Below are 18375 nucleotides of genomic sequence, written 5' to 3'. Positions count from 1 at the left end.
TAAAAGGAAGTTTTGTCAGAAATAGAGAATAACTCAACTAACCAGTGTTTAGGGGTATTGTCTAACATATTATTCAAAACTGGTTAAAAGTTTACTTTCACAAAATTGATAACAGTTTTTGTCACCTCAGTGTTCTAAGCCCTGGCAGTCAATCCTTTGGATTAATATGATAAAATATGTTCATGAAAGCAAAATAAAGACATTTTGTAAAACTTTTTGCTTCTGTCTATTTAATTTACTCAATCTGTGTTCCTAGGTTTTTATCTAACTACTTTTAGCAAAAATTTTAAATGGAAATAGTACAGCTTGCATTCAATAAAGGACACATTTTACTTTTATGAAATTTTGCCTTGGATCTAAAATTGAAAGGCCAGAATATAATAGTATTACTGGTTATAAGTAATAAATAATCTATATTCTAAAATAATTTGAATCTCTTTCATGGAAGGCATGTTAGCCTGTAAATATGTTTTAATAGATTTCTATGAGATGTTTTACTATGCCAGGATTCCAAAAACTGCGACTCAGAATCATGTTATCCTAATGCATGATGATTTGAACATAAAATGTAAAGATCAGAAAGTTGTTAGAAACAGATCAGGAAATTTATACCTTTCAACCATTTTCTTCCCCCAAATAAAGCAAATTTGTTACAGGTAGTTATAAACGTGGTTGTCAGCACATAAAAGATTTACAGGGATAATTGGAAATTTCCTCTGAGATATGTCTTTAAAAATTAATTTTCCTTTTTTTATTAGGGGGACTACAGTGATAAAATTTCTACTAGTGTAAAATTTATTAATTAGAGCCTTTAAGTAGTTTGCTTTTGTTTTTTATTTAAATGTTAATTGAAAAACTTTGTGATATAATTTTTTGTCCTTTCTCATCTCTTATGTGTTATTTTATATTTACATCAAGATAAAGAGCTTAAATAATCATAGAATGTATGTCTTCAGAGTAGTCAAGTTACAAATTCGTAATGTCTTTCATTTCCTACTTACTGTGAAGTAGATCAACATGCAATAATAATACATTTTCAGGCATATTAGAATTTGATATATTCTAAGTAAAGTGGAAAAGCATGAATCATAATGATTTAAATAAAAACTTTAAAGTTTATTATTTATTTTAAATAGCAAACAGTTTGTGGCTTTGATTTGTTACGGGCCAATGGACAGTCCTATGTCTGTGATGTCAATGGCTTCAGTTTTGTGAAAAATTCCATGAAGTATTATGATGATTGTGCAAAAATACTTGGGTAAGAATTTTTAAAATTTGTTTTTCTTCTCTTTAACTTGGCATTCTAGTTATTAAGAACTCACATAATTTTTATACATTTATTTATTTATTTGAAAGTCATCCACTGGTTCATTCCCCAATTGGCCGCACCAGCCGGAGCTGCGCCGATCTGAAGCCAGGAGCTTCTGTCAGGTCTCCCACATGGGTGCACATTGGGCCATCTTCTACTGCGTTCCCAGGCCATAGCAGAGAGCTGGATCAGAACTGGAGCAGCCGAGTCTTGAATCAGCACCCATATGGGATGCCGGCGCTTCAGGCCAGGGCATTAACCCACTGCACCACAGTGCTGGCCCCGAGAAATCACATAATTTTTAGCATTAAGTGGTGAAAGTTTTTAAGCATTCTAGAGTAATGAAAATCACTGTTAATAAGATGACATCCCTGAATACTGTGCCGGATCCTGTATTACACTTCAGGTTATCAAAGACCTGTTACATTAAGCTATGATCAGTTATAGATGAAGGATTATAGATATTTTAACTTTGTAGATTTACAGATGCTGTAACATGACTATTAATATCCTCCAATGTTTTGCTCTATAGTTATAGTTAGATTTGATCTCTTTGTTATTTATTATTATCTGTTTGTTATAGGAGGTTTCATTCTCCTGTTTAATGGTAGAAAATTAGCATTCATTAAACAAGTAACTAGGCTATAGAAATATTTGGAATTCAGGATTCTTTGGCATGACATTGTTTCTGCAAGCCTGTGTTACTTGAAGATATAGGATTGTCAAGTGAATGTAAAAGAAATTATTACATATATAAATGCCACTTTTATATTCTTTGGCCTGTTTTCTTTAAAGATTTATTTTATTGGAAAGGCAGAATGACAGAGGGGGAGAGAGGGAAAAATCTTCCATACATTGGTTCACTCCCCAGTTGACTGCAATCCCTGGGGTTAGGCCAGGCCAAAGCCAGGAGCCTATAATTCCATCATGGTCTCCCATGTGGATGTCTGGGACCCACCTACTTGGGATATTTTCTACTGCCTTCCTAGGCACACTGGCAGGGAGCTGCATTGGAAGCAGAGCAGCTGGAACTTGAACTGGCAATCAACTATGAGATTCCAGCATTGCAAGCAACAGGTTAAACTTGTGTACCACCATGGCCTACCCCACAACCTGTTTTCTTTATACCTTGATGCAGATGTTATAAAGCATAGGAAGAATTATTTTTAAGACATTTTTAAGACAAAGTATATGAGACAAGAAAACTCACACTTTAAAAGCTGACTCAGTTATTAAATATTTTACAGTATGACTCAGATTTTTGAACATCTCCAATTTAGTAAATTTTAAAATGAATAAAAGCTAAATTTAAACAAAATTTAAAAGTAATTACTTAACTATGTTTTCATTGTTAACCCTATTAGTGATTTGTTAAAGATGACCATGATTTTTAAAATAGCTTTATTCAATAAATAGCTATATTCAATAAATTGATAAGAAATGATTAGTGACCACCTTTAGGAGACAGTCTTGGATTCCAGGATTTATCTAATGAGATAGAAGTAATTATAGTAATTTATCTGAATACAATGTCATATTTTAACCCATTAGTGTGTTCTGATATACTAATTTAGAACTATTGATATAATTTTTCTTGATCAGGATTGATTCAAAGGTTACTTTACATGAGATATAATCATGAGATAGATTGATTTTAACTCTGATGTTTCTCTTATAGTTCATTTTGTCATCAAATAACCTATAGTGTTGTCTTTAAAACATTATTTTTTTTTCTTTTTGTCTTGAAGAAATATTGTAATGCGAGAGCTTGCTCCACAATTTCATATTCCCTGGTCGATACCTTTAGAAGCTGAAGATATCCCAATTGTACCAACTACATCTGGAACTATGTAAGTTTGAATTATTTTCATTTAGAAATTTGTGATTTCCCCATAAATCTGTGCTATTACATTAAAAATTAAATTCTTGAATAATTGTTAAATACTATGTATATCTCCATATGATTCAGTTACAACATGGATGAATACATTATATGCTTTTACAACAATCCAGTAGAGTAAAAAACTTTTATATTGCTACAAATACAATCCTGGCATAAGCTTGAATAATTATAGAGCTACTTAATCAAGGCATAACAATAAAAGAGGTGCCAGCAGGTATCTTACCTAGAGGTTCAGAGTAGTCATACCACTTTGACTCTCAAGTTTTATCTTGAGGTAAGTTAATTAGACCAGTATTACCAGAGTGTTTCATGACATTCTGCTGATGAAAATTACTCATTGAAGCACAAGGTGAGTTGACTGAATGATTCACATTCACAGATTTACGTTAGCATGTTAAGTATTCTGGGAAGACCTGATTTTGGGAAAAACTAATCTTTTTTTAAAGATTTGTTTATTTATTTGAAAGGCAGAGTTACAGTGAGGCAGAGAGAGAGAGAGGTCTTCCATCCACTGGTTCACTTCTCAGATGGCTACAATAGTCGGAGCTGAGCTGATCTGAAGCCAGGAGCTTCCTTTGGGTCTCCTGCGCGGGTGCAGGGGTCCAGGGATGTGGGCCATTTTCTAGTGCTTTCCCAGGCACATTACCAGGGAGCTGGATTGGAAGTGGAGCAGCCGGGTCTCGAACCGGCACCCGTATGGGATGCTGGCTTTGCAGGCGGCGGCTTTACCTGCTACACCACAATGCTAGCCTCTAATCTCACTTTTAAAGTGAGATTTCCAAACTTATTTAACACAAAATTTATTCTGGTAACTATTAATATCCTGCAGGGGTATATTCTGCAGTTCCTACTTTGGCAACTATTAAATTATACCTCTTAATTCAAGGGTGCTTCTTAAGCATGGGCAAAATATAGCAAATATATAAATAAAGCAGCCATCATGTAAAATTAATTTTGTTTGGTATAATAAAATTTCAGTTTATTCCAATCTAATGCTATAGGGCCTGAAAAAGTTAATGGCAAATGGGATTAAAATATTTATTTTTGTGCAATAAATTTTGAAATCCATGCATATGAAGAGTCTTCAGGAAGTTCATGAAAAATCGTGTTATAAAAAACTGCATGGGGCTGGCATTTGTGGCATGGTGAGTTAAGCCTCTGCCTGTGACACTAGATCCCACATGCGCTCCAGTTCAAGTCCCGGCTGCTCCACTTTGGATCTAGCTCCCTGCTAATGCACCTGAGAAAGCAGCAGATGATGACTTAAGTGCTTGGACTCCTGCCACCCACGTGGTAGACTCAGATGAAGCTCTTGGCTCCTGGCCTCAGCCTGGCCCAACTCTGACCATGGGGCTATTTGGGGAAGGCACCAACAGAACAAAAATCTCTTTGTCTCAATCTCTCCCTCTCTCTCTGTTGCTCTACCTTTCAAATACATAAACTAAGTCTTAAACTGCATGGATTTCATAATTTTTTACAGCAAAATAAATTTTAATTCCATTTTGCATGAACTTCTTTGAAGTATGCTTGTATTTTATAAAGTTCAGGGATCAGAGCCCATTTCCTTTTATCTGAGAGTTGGTGTAGACATCACTGGAGGAGTGTTATGTACCTTAATATCACCTATCCTTCCGCCCTCCAGTTTCTTATATTCTTTTAAGTACTTATTAAATAAAATTAAGACTGGATTGCTGTACATTCTGTTCTCCATGGGAAAGAACCTTTAATGATAAAAGGTGGCTCTAAATGAATGATTAGATACTGTATTAATCTATCTTATACAGCACAACTCATTTTAGAGAATTCAAGGCATATATATATTTTTATTTTTCATTTTAGGATGGAACTTAGATGTGTCATAGCTGTCATACGTCATGGGGATCGGACACCGAAACAGAAAATGAAAATGGAAGTCAGGCATCAAAAGTATGTTTTAAGTGGAATAATTTAGTACTCATATACTTTTAAGATTTCTGATAAAGTGATAAGCTCTTTTGGTTAATACATTATATAGAAAGACTTTTGCCTTGGCTGTTTCTTGGCTATCAACATCTAAACCATATAAAAATGCATACAAAGTTCATTTCAAATATTGGTGTATTTTAGTAAACATTATTTTGGCAGTATCCATAAGTTTCATAATCTGACATGGCTTTTATTTATTGCCATAAAGTTATCCTATTTAATCCTGGTTTATCATTCTCTTGAGTTGCATTCTTATAGTCACTAACCTGTCAACCTTCTAGAGAAAATTAGGATGAAAGTTCCTGTTACTTCTATTCAGTGTTTGATTTGGGGAATATAGAATTTGAAAACTTGAATCATGAAGTAGAAACTAGATGTTTTTTAATGCATATGCAGTGACTTCAAAAATATAATAATTTAGCATTCACTTTCCACCTTTAGAAATTATTTAAAATTAATATGATTATTAGATATGGTTTAGAAAAGTACTAAATTTTATTTATAAACCTAGAGGAGCTATGTGGTGTAGTGATCAAGGATGCACAGTACTGGGAACCATAGACCTTAAGTTCTGGTCTCATATCTATCACTAATTGTTATTTACTAGTTTAAATGTATGGTAGTAACATTAATGATTGTAAATGACTAACATTGCTCTGTCCTTTTTTTAAGATTTTTTGACCTCTTTGAAAAGTGTGATGGATATAAATCAGGGAAATTAAAACTCAAAAAGCCAAAACAATTACAGGTGAGTATATTTGCTCTCTTGTTGACTTTTAAGTTTTCAATGGTGAAATTACATAAAAATTCAATTCTTTATTTTATTTTTATAGGAGGTGCTAGATATTGCAAGGCAACTTCTTACAGAGCTGGGGCAAAATAATGATTCTGAAATTGAAGAAAACAAGTCAAAACTTGAACAACTTAAGACGGTACTAGAAATGTAAGTGTCTTTTTGAAACCCTGAGTTGTAAACTGCTGGCAGTTCTCTCTGTTTATATGTGTGACTTTCCATTGTAATTTCCTGCAGTGATCCTTTGGCTCTCTACCACTGTAGCTAAGGAGGAATGAGTGAAAAACCATTGTCAGATTGTTGTATTGAAGGTTATTGTTTTAGTTTTAATTTTAATTTGAATGAGATTAAAAAAGAATATCAGATTTGGGTTTCCCAGGAAGTACTAGTTCTAATGAAGACTACATTGCTAATTTGACCACAGATTCAATGCCATTTAAATAAAAAAGGTTTGAACTGTGGTTAAATCAAGTTAAACTTTCATCCACCAATATTATTAACAGTATTCTTATTAAATACTTACATATTACATATTTACATATTGACCACATATAATCTGATTTCCTGTACTTTTTAGACATGTATACATTTATATTTTCATGTATTTCTGCACTTTATAATGTCTTTAGAATTTGCCAACTTTTGTTTAAAAGAAAGAAGGTGCCGGCGCCGCGGCTCACTAGGCTAATCCTCCACCTTGCGGTGCCGGCACACCGGGTTCTAGTCCCGGTCGGGGCACCGATCCTGTCCCGGTTGCCCCTCTTCCAGGCCAGCTCTCTGCTGTGGCCAGGGAGTGCAGTGGAGGATGGCCCAAGTGCTTGGGCCCTGCACCCCATGGGAGACCAGGATAGCACCTGGCTCCTGCCATCGGAACAGCGCGGTGCGCCGGCCGCAGCGCGCCTACCGCGGCGGCCATTGGAGGGTGAACCAACGGCAAAAGGAAGACCTTTCTCTCTGTCTCTCTCTCACTGTCCACTCTGCCTGTCAAAAATTAAAAAAATAAAAAAAAAAAAAGAAAGAAGGTATATATATTTTTTATTTTTTATTTGACGGACTTAGAGACACAAAGAGACAGTTAATGAGCTCCCATCCACAGGTTCACAACCTAAATGCCCACAGTGCTTGTGGCTGGGCCGTGCTGAAGCCAGGAATGGAAAAGTCAATCCATGTTTCCTCCATAGGTAGCAGGAACTTGAACCAGTAACTTGCTTGTTGTCTCCCAGAGTACATATTAGCCAGAAGATGGAATCAGGAGCGGGGCTGAGACCAGTATGGGATGCAGGCAACCTCATCAGTATCTTTATAACCAGGCCTCTGTACCTTGTTTTTAATGTGCTTAGAATGACTATACATTCTCTGCTAGGCAATTTTGAATTCAGTAAGGCAGTTAGAAATAGCAAGATATATTATTGTGTGTGAATTGATTTTTCTCCACATAGATTTCAGTTTTTCTTTAGGGAATCATATCAGTAGTTACTGACTATTGTCTGTTTTGTTTGCTCTTTTATTTCTCAGGTATGGCCATTTTTCTGGAATAAATCGTAAGGTTCAGCTGACTTATCTCCCTCATGGTTGTCCTAAAACATCTAGTGAAGAGGAAGGTATGTCATTCTTAATGCTTGCTGGATTTTACATATATACATTGACTCGCTATTCATTGTTGACTACCTTTGGATCACCTACTGCTTAACAGTTTAGGGATAGACATGTTAAATAAATGAAAAATAAAGTGGAATTTTGTTAAACTATGCCTTCTATCCTAAAGGATAGATTTTGATCTTTATCTTTTAAGTTCAGGGTAGCTTTTATTATTTTGAAAACTTCTTAGGACTTCCCTTTTACTCTGGGATTGTTTCAAATACTATTTAGATAGTGTTCTTTATTGGGCCCCTCTTCTTCCTTTAATAGGGGTTGGCAGAGTATACAGGAAGATAAAGCTCAACAAATACCCAAAGACTATATGAAAAATACACAATCGATGTGTTTCTAAAAAAATGATAAACAGCAAGAAAACTCAATAAATATCTAAGGATTATATGAAAAAAGACAGGATCAATGTGTTTCTAAAAATAAGTTGATATTTTTCTCTACCCAATAAATCAGAACAAGCATTTAAATTAAGATTGATATCCTAAAAGCAGTCTACACATGAATCCAAAAATTCATTTACCTTTTCAAAAAAAAATGGGCAGGAGTTAGAGGTCATCTCATGAAAAGAAATAAAGTTGGCTAGTAAAATCATGATGATACAGTAATGTAGGTTTAGTGTCCTTTAACCAGAAGTCTTTCAAATTTTGGATTTTTTTCAGATTTTGGAATATTCACCCTATACCTTAGTTATCTTGAGAAAAGGATCCCAGTATAAACACAAAATTCATTAATGTTTCATATATACCTTATACACATAGCTTGAAGATGATACAATACCATGTTTTAGTAAGTGCCTAACACTTTTTGGATGAGTTCCAGAAGACATTGAATGAAGCAAATAATATGAAGTAATAAGTGGTCAAGTGCAAGATAGAAATTAGAGTGAGATACATTGAAATAGATTCTACTTCAAATGGCTCCTAGAAAGGTATTTCTAAGGTTTCAGGTTGCTTTGTGAAATTTGTTGCAGGAGATACATCTAGGAATTCTAATGTATTAAAATGCCAGGTCTTATTATTTCCGAGGGAGTTATGAGAATGACATTAATGGAAATTGAGTATCAGAATTTCTGTCCTTTCAGCTGAAGCCCAAAGGTAGCAGAAGGTACCACCACCAATGGCAAAATGATCACGCTGTCACACTTTCTCAAGGCATTCTCTCCCCTGTCCAGTAATTTCATGTTTCTTGGATGTGTAGAAGTCATTCTGCTAAGAAACCTAAATCTTAACGATTCAGAGGTCAATTTTTATATAGTATTTCTTCATAAATTTTGTGCACAAAATAAACAGCTTCATGGTATGGAATCTTCCACTTTTGGCATCGTGTCAGCTTTAGATTTTGGAACATTTTGGATTCCAGATTTCAGGTGAAGGAAGCTCAACCTATAATAATGTCTCCTACCTCATAATGCCATAGTGTTTTCTTACTCTTTTCTTTTCCAAAGGGCTAATAAAGAATGCTGATGAGCGTGCATTGCATCAGGGTTTCAGACCACTGGTAGAAGTATAAATTGTACTTTTTGAAAATAAATTTCAACAAAAGGAAAACTTCAACTAAATTTCCTATGCTTTGAACTTAATTTTACTTATAAGAATATATCCTAAGGAAGTAGATATGTTCATAAAAAGATTGATCTTTAGAGATATTCACAGTGGCTTTATTTCTAGTGACAAAAATAGAAGTAAACGAATGGTTATTTTAAATGTTAAAACAACTTTCAGTATATTAATGTTGCATTTTGAGATCACATTTTGTGATTAGTACCAATACAGGTTAATTTCATTTATCAGTGCTTATAATAAAAAATGTTCCATAAACAAATATACTTTTTACAAAATCGGCAACTAACAGTCCTTCCTAACATGAAGCTGGTGTTGGCCAGCTTGGTAAAGTTCGCTCACGCAACTGCTAGCATGCCCAAGGGAAAGTTGAGTTTCTGTCACTTTTAATGAGTCACCATTAAATTCTTTCAGTGCCAAGATGCTTGTTTTTAAATTACCTGTGTTTCCAAAATGTAACACAGATCTTGAAACCAATATAAATTTGCAGGTCAGAATTAAGTACAGAAATTCATGAATTTATGATCTCTCATCTGACAGAAGACTGATCTGGGATGTAGAGAGGTTCCACAATTCCAAATTTTAAAAGTTGCCCGTGACTACATTTTGTTGTTTGCATAAAATTTTAATTAAAATAAATGCTGGTATCCATCATTGCATGTTTTCTGAAAAATTATGCAAATCGCTGATTGCCCATCATAACCTGTATATCTTCTTCACCTCAGCTAGCATACATTTCCTTTGATGTCACAGCACTCCCGAAGGCACTTGATATGAGGACAGATAAAAGAACTCTTAATCTCGCTGATAGTAGAGCAACTAAATTAAATATATTGGCTAAATCACTAAGAACATAAAAGAGAGAAGCAGTACTTTCCTCCAGAAAATTAAGAGCCTTCTTTGTAAAGTATGGAAGAGATTTTAAAATTTCAGTAACATTTTAACATGTAGATTAAGGGATATTCCTGACAGAAATTACAGCCTGCAGATAAGCAGAGTCAAGAAATAAAACCTTTTTGTTTTCTTTTGGGCCAAATTCCACTGCAGAGAAGAGCATAGAGAAGAAGTTAATGTTAGGGAATATCTACTTAAAGAAAAACATTTTCACATGTATTCTAGACAGCCGAAGAGAAGAACCATCCTTGCTTCTGGTTCTAAAATGGGGAGGAGAATTAACTCCTGCAGGCAGAGTCCAGGCTGAAGAACTTGGAAGAGCTTTCAGGTGTATGTATCCTGGAGGTCAAGGTAAATCTTGTATTTTCTTTAAATTGATTAATTTTATATTTATTTTTCAAATCTTCATTTACTTTGTGCTATTATAAAATATAGAAATACAATGAGATAAAAATATAGCTTAAGTGATTTGAGGATTTATTTTCAGGAGATTATGCAGGGTTTCCTGGTTGTGGTTTACTTAGATTACATAGCACCTACCGACATGACCTCAAAATTTATGCTTCTGACGAAGGACGGGTACAGATGACTGCAGCTGCTTTTGCAAAGGTATAAATAAATATAAGTGGTTTTTAAAATTTTCATCTATTTAATTATAAAAGATTTTTACTGAGGAAGTAGTTCCAAATCTGGAACTTCTAACTAAAGCTCTAAAATGGCAGTCACAACTATATTATTAATTAATGCTTATTTATTGCTTTGCATTATAAAATTTGGCATATAACAGTAGTTATTATGATTTTGTTATTATTTTACATACTGTTTTTTAACCTGTGCTATTTATATTTAATATGTTTAGGGGCTGTTAGCTCTAGAAGGAGAGCTTACTCCCATTCTTGTTCAGATGGTAAAAAGTGCAAACATGAATGGTCTTTTGGATAGTGATAGTGACTCTTTGAGCAGTTGTCAGCAACGTGTGAAAGCAAGGCTTCACGAAATACTTCAGAAAGACAGAGATTTTACTGCTGAAGACTATGAAAAGGTGGGTCTTGGCAAACTTTTATATTGGACCATTACATGTACAGAGAAAAGTACATAAAACAAATTAAGAGCTTACTTTATTTTCAAACACAGATACTCACCATCCAGGTTAAAAAAAAAAAAAAAAAACAAATATTGGAACAACCCTGGCTCCTGCATGCCCTTTCTCAGTTGCAACACATTCTCCATCTCCTAGAAAGAGCTATAGTCGTAGAGCTATAGTCTTATAGTCCAGAATACTCTTCTGGACTATACCTCTCTAACCATCCTGGTCTCATTTTTAGTTTTAGCTCTCTTTTTAAAAAGTTTTTTTATTTCAAATGACAAATGAAAATTGTACATAATTGTTTTTGCATAATGTGATATTTTGAAACATACATACATTATGAATTGGCTAAAATGAGTTATTTAGTATATGTATTATTTCACATGCTTATTTTTTGTGGTGAGAATACAATCTACTTTCTTACGGATTTTTAAAATTAAAATACATTGCTATTAACTATAGTTATCGAGTTGTACAATATATCTCTTTGACTTATTCCTTCTGTCTAACTGAAGTTTTATTTCCTTTGACCAATATCTAAGCACTTCCTGCCCCCAACGCTGGCAACCACCATTCTACTCTGTCTACTCTATTGAGTTCAGCTTTTGTAGATGTCACATCTAAGTGACATCATATGTAATAGTCATGGAAGTTCATGTATGTCTTTGACATGCTGGTTTCATTGCATTTGGATATATATACCCAGTAGTGGGATTGCTGGATTTTGTGGGTAGTTCCAGTTCTAGTTTTTGAACAGCCTAGGTACTGTTTTCCATAGTGGCAGTACTGATTTACTTTGACAGTTTTTTTAAGCTTCATATTATTGTGTGTGTTTTATGTCTGCTGTGTATTATATTTGTGAAGCCTGTCCATATTGTTGACTATTTACATAGTGTAGTATTCTATTTTAGAGTTGGCAGACTTTTTCCATAAATGACAATGTGGTCTCTGTTGCAGGGTTTTGTTTTTTTTGTTTTTTGGGATAACCTTTCAATATATAAAAACCATTTTTTAAAGATTTATGTATTTATTTGAAAAGCAGAGTAACGGAGAGCAGAGGCAGAGAGAGAGAGAGAGAGAGAGATCGATCTTCCATCTGCTGGCTTATTCCTCAAATGGCTGCAATGGCCAGAACTGGGCTGATCTGAAGCCAGAAGCCAGGAGATTCTTCCAGGTCTACCACGTGGGTGCAGGGGCCAAAGCACTTGGGCCATCTTCTAGTGCTTTACCAGGCCATAATAGAGAGCTGAATTGAAAGTAGATCAGGGGCCAGCGCTGTGGTGTAGCAAGTAAAGCCACTGCCTGCAGTGCTAGCATCCCGTATGGATGCTGGTTCGAGTTCTGGCTGCTCCACTTCCGATCCAGCTGGGTCTCAAACTCACCCATATGGGATGCTGGCACTGCCAGTGGCTGCTTTACCTGCTGTGTCAGCAGGTAATTTAACTGGATCTTTTGATTACCCACAGGATTTTTTTCTTCCTTTTACAATCTTTTAAAATTTGTTTTCTTTCCTTATTTCAATACTTAAAGCTCTCATAACAATATTAAGTAATAATATCATTTATTTTCTTGCCCATATTCTCAGAGGAAAACTTTTAACATTTATTCATTAATTATGAAGTTTTCTGGTTGATTTTTAGCAGGGAAATTTTTCAAAATAAGGAAATTCCATTCTGTTCCTATTTACGTAAGAGTTTTTATTGTAAAAATTTATTGAATTTTATAACATCTGTTATCTGGTACCATCATAGAATAAGTTGAATGTGAACCGAATGTGGGTCCTAGAATAAGCCTGACTTTTTAAATATTTTTAATATATTGCTGATTTTAGTTTGCTAATATTTTTCATTAGTTTTGTGTCTGTGCTTTTGAATTAGGTTGCCCATTCCTTTTTTTTGCCTTGTTATTTTGTCTTTGTTTTCAGTGTCAGGATTGTGCTAGCTTCATAAAATTAGTTAGAGTGCCCTATTTTGGAGGAGTGGTTTGTATACAAATATTTCATTAAGTTCTTTTTAACTTTGTTTTTTCAAAATAATTTCAAATTCACAAAGCAAAAATTGTGAAATGGTATACAAAGTGTTCCCCTCCTCCCTCTTCCCTGTTAACATCTCATATTGCTGTATTTGTCACAGCTAATAAACCACACCCAACTTCCCTATTTTGTTGTATCCAAACTCCTTTTATCCCTCTCACCTGGCCCAGCCTCTAGTAGACAACTTTCTGTGTTGAGATTCAGTTTTGTATTGTTTAATTTTAGCTCCTACATAAAATAGAGAATGTGTGATGTTTATGTTTTTCTGCATCTTTTTTTACTCAACCTAATGTCTTCAGGTTCCATCCATTTTGTTGTAGATGACAGCATTTCATTTAAGTAGCTAAATAATATTCCATTGTGTATGTGTACTACAGTTTCTTTAGTTATCTATTGATGAACACCTTTGTTGATTTCTTTTTTTTTTTTTTTGGACAGGCAGAGTGGATAGTGAGAGAGAGAGAGAGAGAAAGGTCTTCCTTTTTGCCGTTGGTTCACCCTCCAATGGCCAATGCGGCGGGCGCATCTCGCTGATCTGAAGCCAGGAGCCAGGCGCTTCTCCTGGTGTCCCATGCGGGTGCAGGGCCCAAGGACTTGGGTCATCCTCCACTGCACTCCCGGGCCACAGCAGAGAGCTGGCCTGGAAGAGGGGCAACCGGGATAGAATCCGGTGCCCCGACCGGGACTAGAACCCGGTGTGCCGGCGCCGCAAGGTGGAGGATTAGCCTGTTAAGCCACAGCGCCGGCCAAACACATTTGTTGATTTCATATTTTGGATATTGTGAACAGTGCCACTGTATCACTTTGATACAGTAAGTTCATATGTTCTGGGTATATACCCGGTAGTGGAACTGCTGGATTACATGACAGTTCCATTTCTAGATATTTTAAACAAATCTGTGATGTTTTGCATAATGACTACATTAATTTGCATTTGCATCGTTTGTTTCTGTCTTTAATACTAGCCATTCTAGGCCAGCACTGCAGCTCAATAGGCTAATCCTTCACCTGCGGCGCCAGCACCCCAGGTTCTAGTCCCCGTCAGGGCGGCAGATTCTGTCCCGGTTGCCCCTCTTCCAGTCCAGCTCTCTGCTGTGGCCCGGGAAGGCAGTGGAGGATGGCCCAAGTCCTTGGGCCCTGCACCCGCATGGGAGACCAGGGGAAACGCCTGGCTCCCGGCTTCAGATCAGTGCAGTGTGCGGCCGCAGCAGCCATAGGAGGGTGAACCAACGGTAAAGGAAGACCTTTCTCCCTGTCTCTCTTCTGTCCACTCTGCTTGTCCAAAAAAAAAAAAAAAAAGATACTAGCCATTCTGACAGGGGTAAGATGGTATCTCATTGTGGTTTTGATTTGTACTTTTCTGATGACTAGTTACATTGAGCATTTTTTTACAAATTTATTGGCCTTATTTATTTCTTTTGAGAAGTGTCTGCTCAGGTCCTTTGACCATTTCTTAATAGGATTGGTTATTTTGTTGTTGAGTTTTTTAAGTTGCTGAAATATTCTAGATATTAGTCCTATGTTCTTATGTTCTTTTGTTGTAGTGTCTCCTTTTTGATCTCTAATATTGTATGAGTTTTTTTTCTTTCTATGTTAGTCTGAAGATTTGTCTATTTTCTCAAAAGACTAGACTTTTCATACTGTTGCTCTTTTTTTGTTGTTTTCAGTTTCATTTATTTAGCTATGATACTTATTTCTCATCTCTTGCTGATTTGGGGTTTGATTGTTTTTCCTAAGTACTTGAGGTGCATCTTTAGATCATTGTTTGAGACTTCTTTTTTTTTAGTAAGCACTTACTGCTATAAACTTCTTCGTTCTGTTTTGCTGTATCCCATGTTCAATGTGTTGTGTTTTCATTTGTTCCAAGAAGTTTTTTATTTCATTTTTAATTTCTTGAGTGACCCCTTGGTTATTCAAGAACATGTTATGTAATTTCTATGTATCTAGAAATTTTCTATTATTCTTGTTGATTTCTAGGTTTATTCCTGGTGGTTTAATTCAGTCTATTACAAATTTATTAAGAATTGATTTGTGTCTTATTATGTGGTCTGTCCTAGAAAATGTTCCATATGCTGATGAGAAGAATGTATATTCTGTAGCTGTTGGGTGAAATATTCTTTAATTTTTGTTTGGTCCAGTTGCTCAATAGTATAGTTCAAATCTGATTTATCTTTGTTGATTTCCTATCTGGATGATCTGTCTATTGATGGCAGTGAGTGTTAAAGTCCCCTGCTATTACAGTATTGGAGGCTGTTTCTCTCTTAAGGTCTAATAATATTTGCAGTAATTGAATGGCTTTATGTTGAGTACATATATATTTATGATTGTTATATATTCTTGCAGAATTATCTTGTAATCAACATATAATGTCCTACTTTGTCTTTTTTTTTTTTTTTTTTTTAGTTTTGGAGTTCAAGTTTGTTTAATCTGATAGGACTATACCTATGCTGCTCGTTTTTGGTTTCCATCTGCATGGTATATCTTTTTCTTGCCCTTCACTTTCAGTCTATGTAAATTTTTACCTGTGAAGTGAGCTTCTTGTAGGCAGCACAAAGTTCAATTTTGTTTGTATATCTACTTAACCAACCCTATATCTTCTGGGGAATTTAGTCCATTTAAGTTCAGCTTTAATATTAACAGATAAAGGCCAGTGCCACGGCTCACTTGGCTAATCCTCTGCCTGTGACACCAGCACCCCGAGTTCTAATCCCGGTTGGGGCGCTGGATTCTGTCCCGGTTTCCCCTCTTCCAGTCCAGCTCTCTGCTGTGGCCCGGGAAGGCAGTGGAAAATGGCCCAAGTGCTTGGGCCCTGCACCCGCATGGGAGATCAGGAGGAAGCTCCTGGCTCCTGGCTTCGGATCGGTGCAGTGCGCCAGCCGTAGTGGCCATTTGGGGGGTGAACCAACGGAAGGAAGATCTTTCTCTCCGTCTCTTTATCTCACTGTCTAACTCGGCCTGTCCAAAAAACAAAAACAAAAAACAAACAAAAAACAGATAGGCCAGCGCCGTGGCTCAATAGGCTAATCCTCCGCCTTGGGGCGCTGGCACATCGAGTTCTAGTCCGGGTCCGGGCGCTGGATTCTGTCCCGGTTGCCCCTCTTCCAGGCCAGCTCTCTGCTGTGGCCCGGGAAGGCAGTGGAAAATGGCCCAAGTGCTTGGGCCCTGCACCCCACGGGAGACCAGGAGAAGAACCTGGCTCCTGGCTTCGGATCAGTGCGGTGTACCGGCCGCAGCACGCCAGCCGCGGCGGCCATTGGAGGGTGAACCAACGGCAAAGGAAGACCTTTCTCTCTGTCTCTCTCTCACTGTCCACTCTGCCTGTCAAAAAAAAAAAAAAGAAAAAAAAATTTAACAGATAAGAACTAACTCCTGTCATTTAGTTGATTCATTATGATTATGTCTGTGTTGCCAGTGAATTTAGTACTGTCATGCATTTTCATGTTCACTTTTACTGTAGGACTCCCTTCAGGAATTCTTGTAAGGCTGATCTGGTAATGAATTGTCTTGGTTTTTTATTCTCTAGGAAATAGTTCATTTCTTCTTCACCTTTAAATGATAGTTTTGCTGGATATAATGTTGTTGGTTTGAAAGTTTTTCTTTTAAGATATTAAGTATATAATCCCACTCTCTTCTGGTCTGTTAGATTTCTGCTGAAAAGTCTGCTGTTCGTCTAATTTATTTTCCCTTAATATGTAACTTGGTGTTTTTCTCTCACTGTCGTTGGGATTCTCTACTTATCCTTAACTTTTGACAATTTGATTATAAAATGTCTGGGAGAAAATCTTTTTTTGGTTAAATCTGGCTGGGGTTCTTTGAGCTTCCTGTATCTGGATGTCCATATCTCTTTCAAGATGTAGGAAATTTTCAGTTATTACTTTATTTAGTAGGTTCTCATATTTTTCCTTCTCTTCTCCTTCAGACATCCCTATAATACTAATATTTGCTTAATTAATGGCATTCTATATATCACATAAGCTTTCTTCATTTCTTACAACTCTTTCCTCTTTATTTTTTTCTCACTGCATTGTTTACAAAGTCTTGTCCACCAGATCAGAAATTCTTTCTTCCATTTGATCGATTTTTTTGTTGAAGCTTTAAATTTTATTTTTTATTTCATCAATTGAAGTTTTCAGCTCCAAAATTTATTTTGTTTCTTTTCAGTGATTCTCATCTCTTCATTGAATTTCTCATTCATGCCATCTATTCTTTTCCTCCCTTTTTTAAACTGTCTGCATGCTCTTGCATCTCGTTACATTCCTTAGGATCATTACTCTGAGTTCTTTTTTGAACATTGAATAGGTTTCCTTTGGATCAGGATCTATTTCTGGAGAACTGTTGTGTTCTTTTGGAGGTGTCAGTTTTCCTTGTTTCTTCATGTTTCCTGTGCCCCTACATTTACATATGTTTGGCAAAATAGTCAGCCCTGCTATTTTTTTTTTTTTTTTAATGTAGTAAGTTTCATTGGAAAAGACTTCATGTGGATGAAATGTGGGATCTCACTTGGGTTTGTTGATTTAGCTTAGCTTCTAGGTGACCTCAATCTCTGTTTCTTTTTTTCTTTCTTTTTTTTTTTTTTTTTTGACAGGCAGAGTGGACAGTGAGAGAGAGACAGAGAGAAAGGTCTTCCTTTGCCGTTGGTTCACCCTACAATGGCCGCCGCGGCCGGCTAGCTGCGCTGATCTGAAGCCAGGAGCCAGGTGCTTCTCCTGGTCTCCCATGTGGGTGCAGGGCCCAAGCACTTGGGCCATCCTCCACTGCCTTCCCCGGGCCACAGCAGAGAGCTGGCCTGGAAGAGGGGCAACGGGGACAGAATCCAGTGCCCCGACCCGGACTAGAACCTGGTGTGCCAGCGCCGCAAGGCAGAGGATTAGCCTATTGAGCCACGGCGCCGGCCCAATCTCTGTTTCTTCAGTAGTAATCAGTGCCCACACAGTCTATAAGAGCACAGTTGTCTAGTCTGTAGCAGTTTGTGGAGGTAGTAGTATGACATTGAAGTGGATATGAGCTTCTAAAAGTGTGTGTATTTAGTCTGTAGAGAGTTGGGTGTCAGTCACACTTGGGTTTTTGATGGCTGTTGCCATGTCTGTTGCTGTGGGACACAGAAAGTGCTGTCTCCTTGTCCTACCTGGCAATCTTGAGCGATGCTGGGATTTGTGGCAACTATAGCTATGGTGCTCAGTTTT

The 18375-nt window shown here is 36.4% G+C and overlaps 1 protein-coding gene across 14 annotated transcripts in view; it reads left to right on the top strand.

Moving 5' to 3' along the window:
* PPIP5K2 (diphosphoinositol pentakisphosphate kinase 2) overlaps positions 1-18375 on the top strand; it is an 87775-nt gene that overhangs the window by 22913 nt on the left and 46487 nt on the right. For 10 of the 14 annotated variants that reach the window (XM_062212336.1, XM_062212345.1, XM_062212342.1 and 7 more), the window contains 9 exons: positions 1137-1258; positions 3058-3159; positions 5052-5138; positions 5850-5925; positions 6011-6120; positions 7486-7571; positions 10299-10424; positions 10561-10682; positions 10933-11115. In XM_062212336.1, coding sequence (XP_062068320.1) covers positions 1137-1258; positions 3058-3159; positions 5052-5138; positions 5850-5925; positions 6011-6120; positions 7486-7571; positions 10299-10424; positions 10561-10682; positions 10933-11115 — 1014 coding nt within the window. The remainder of the gene's footprint in view (positions 1-1136; positions 1259-3057; positions 3160-5051; positions 5139-5849; positions 5926-6010; positions 6121-7485; positions 7572-10298; positions 10425-10560; positions 10683-10932; positions 11116-18375) is intronic. The other 4 variants (XM_062212346.1, XM_062212339.1, XM_062212341.1 and 1 more) reach the window with 1 other exon arrangement.

This window comes from Lepus europaeus, chromosome 15 (assembly GCF_033115175.1).
Source record: "Lepus europaeus isolate LE1 chromosome 15, mLepTim1.pri, whole genome shotgun sequence".
Classification (NCBI taxonomy): domain Eukaryota; kingdom Metazoa; phylum Chordata; class Mammalia; order Lagomorpha; family Leporidae; genus Lepus; species Lepus europaeus.
This window is presented reverse-complemented; position numbering and strand designations above follow the sequence as displayed.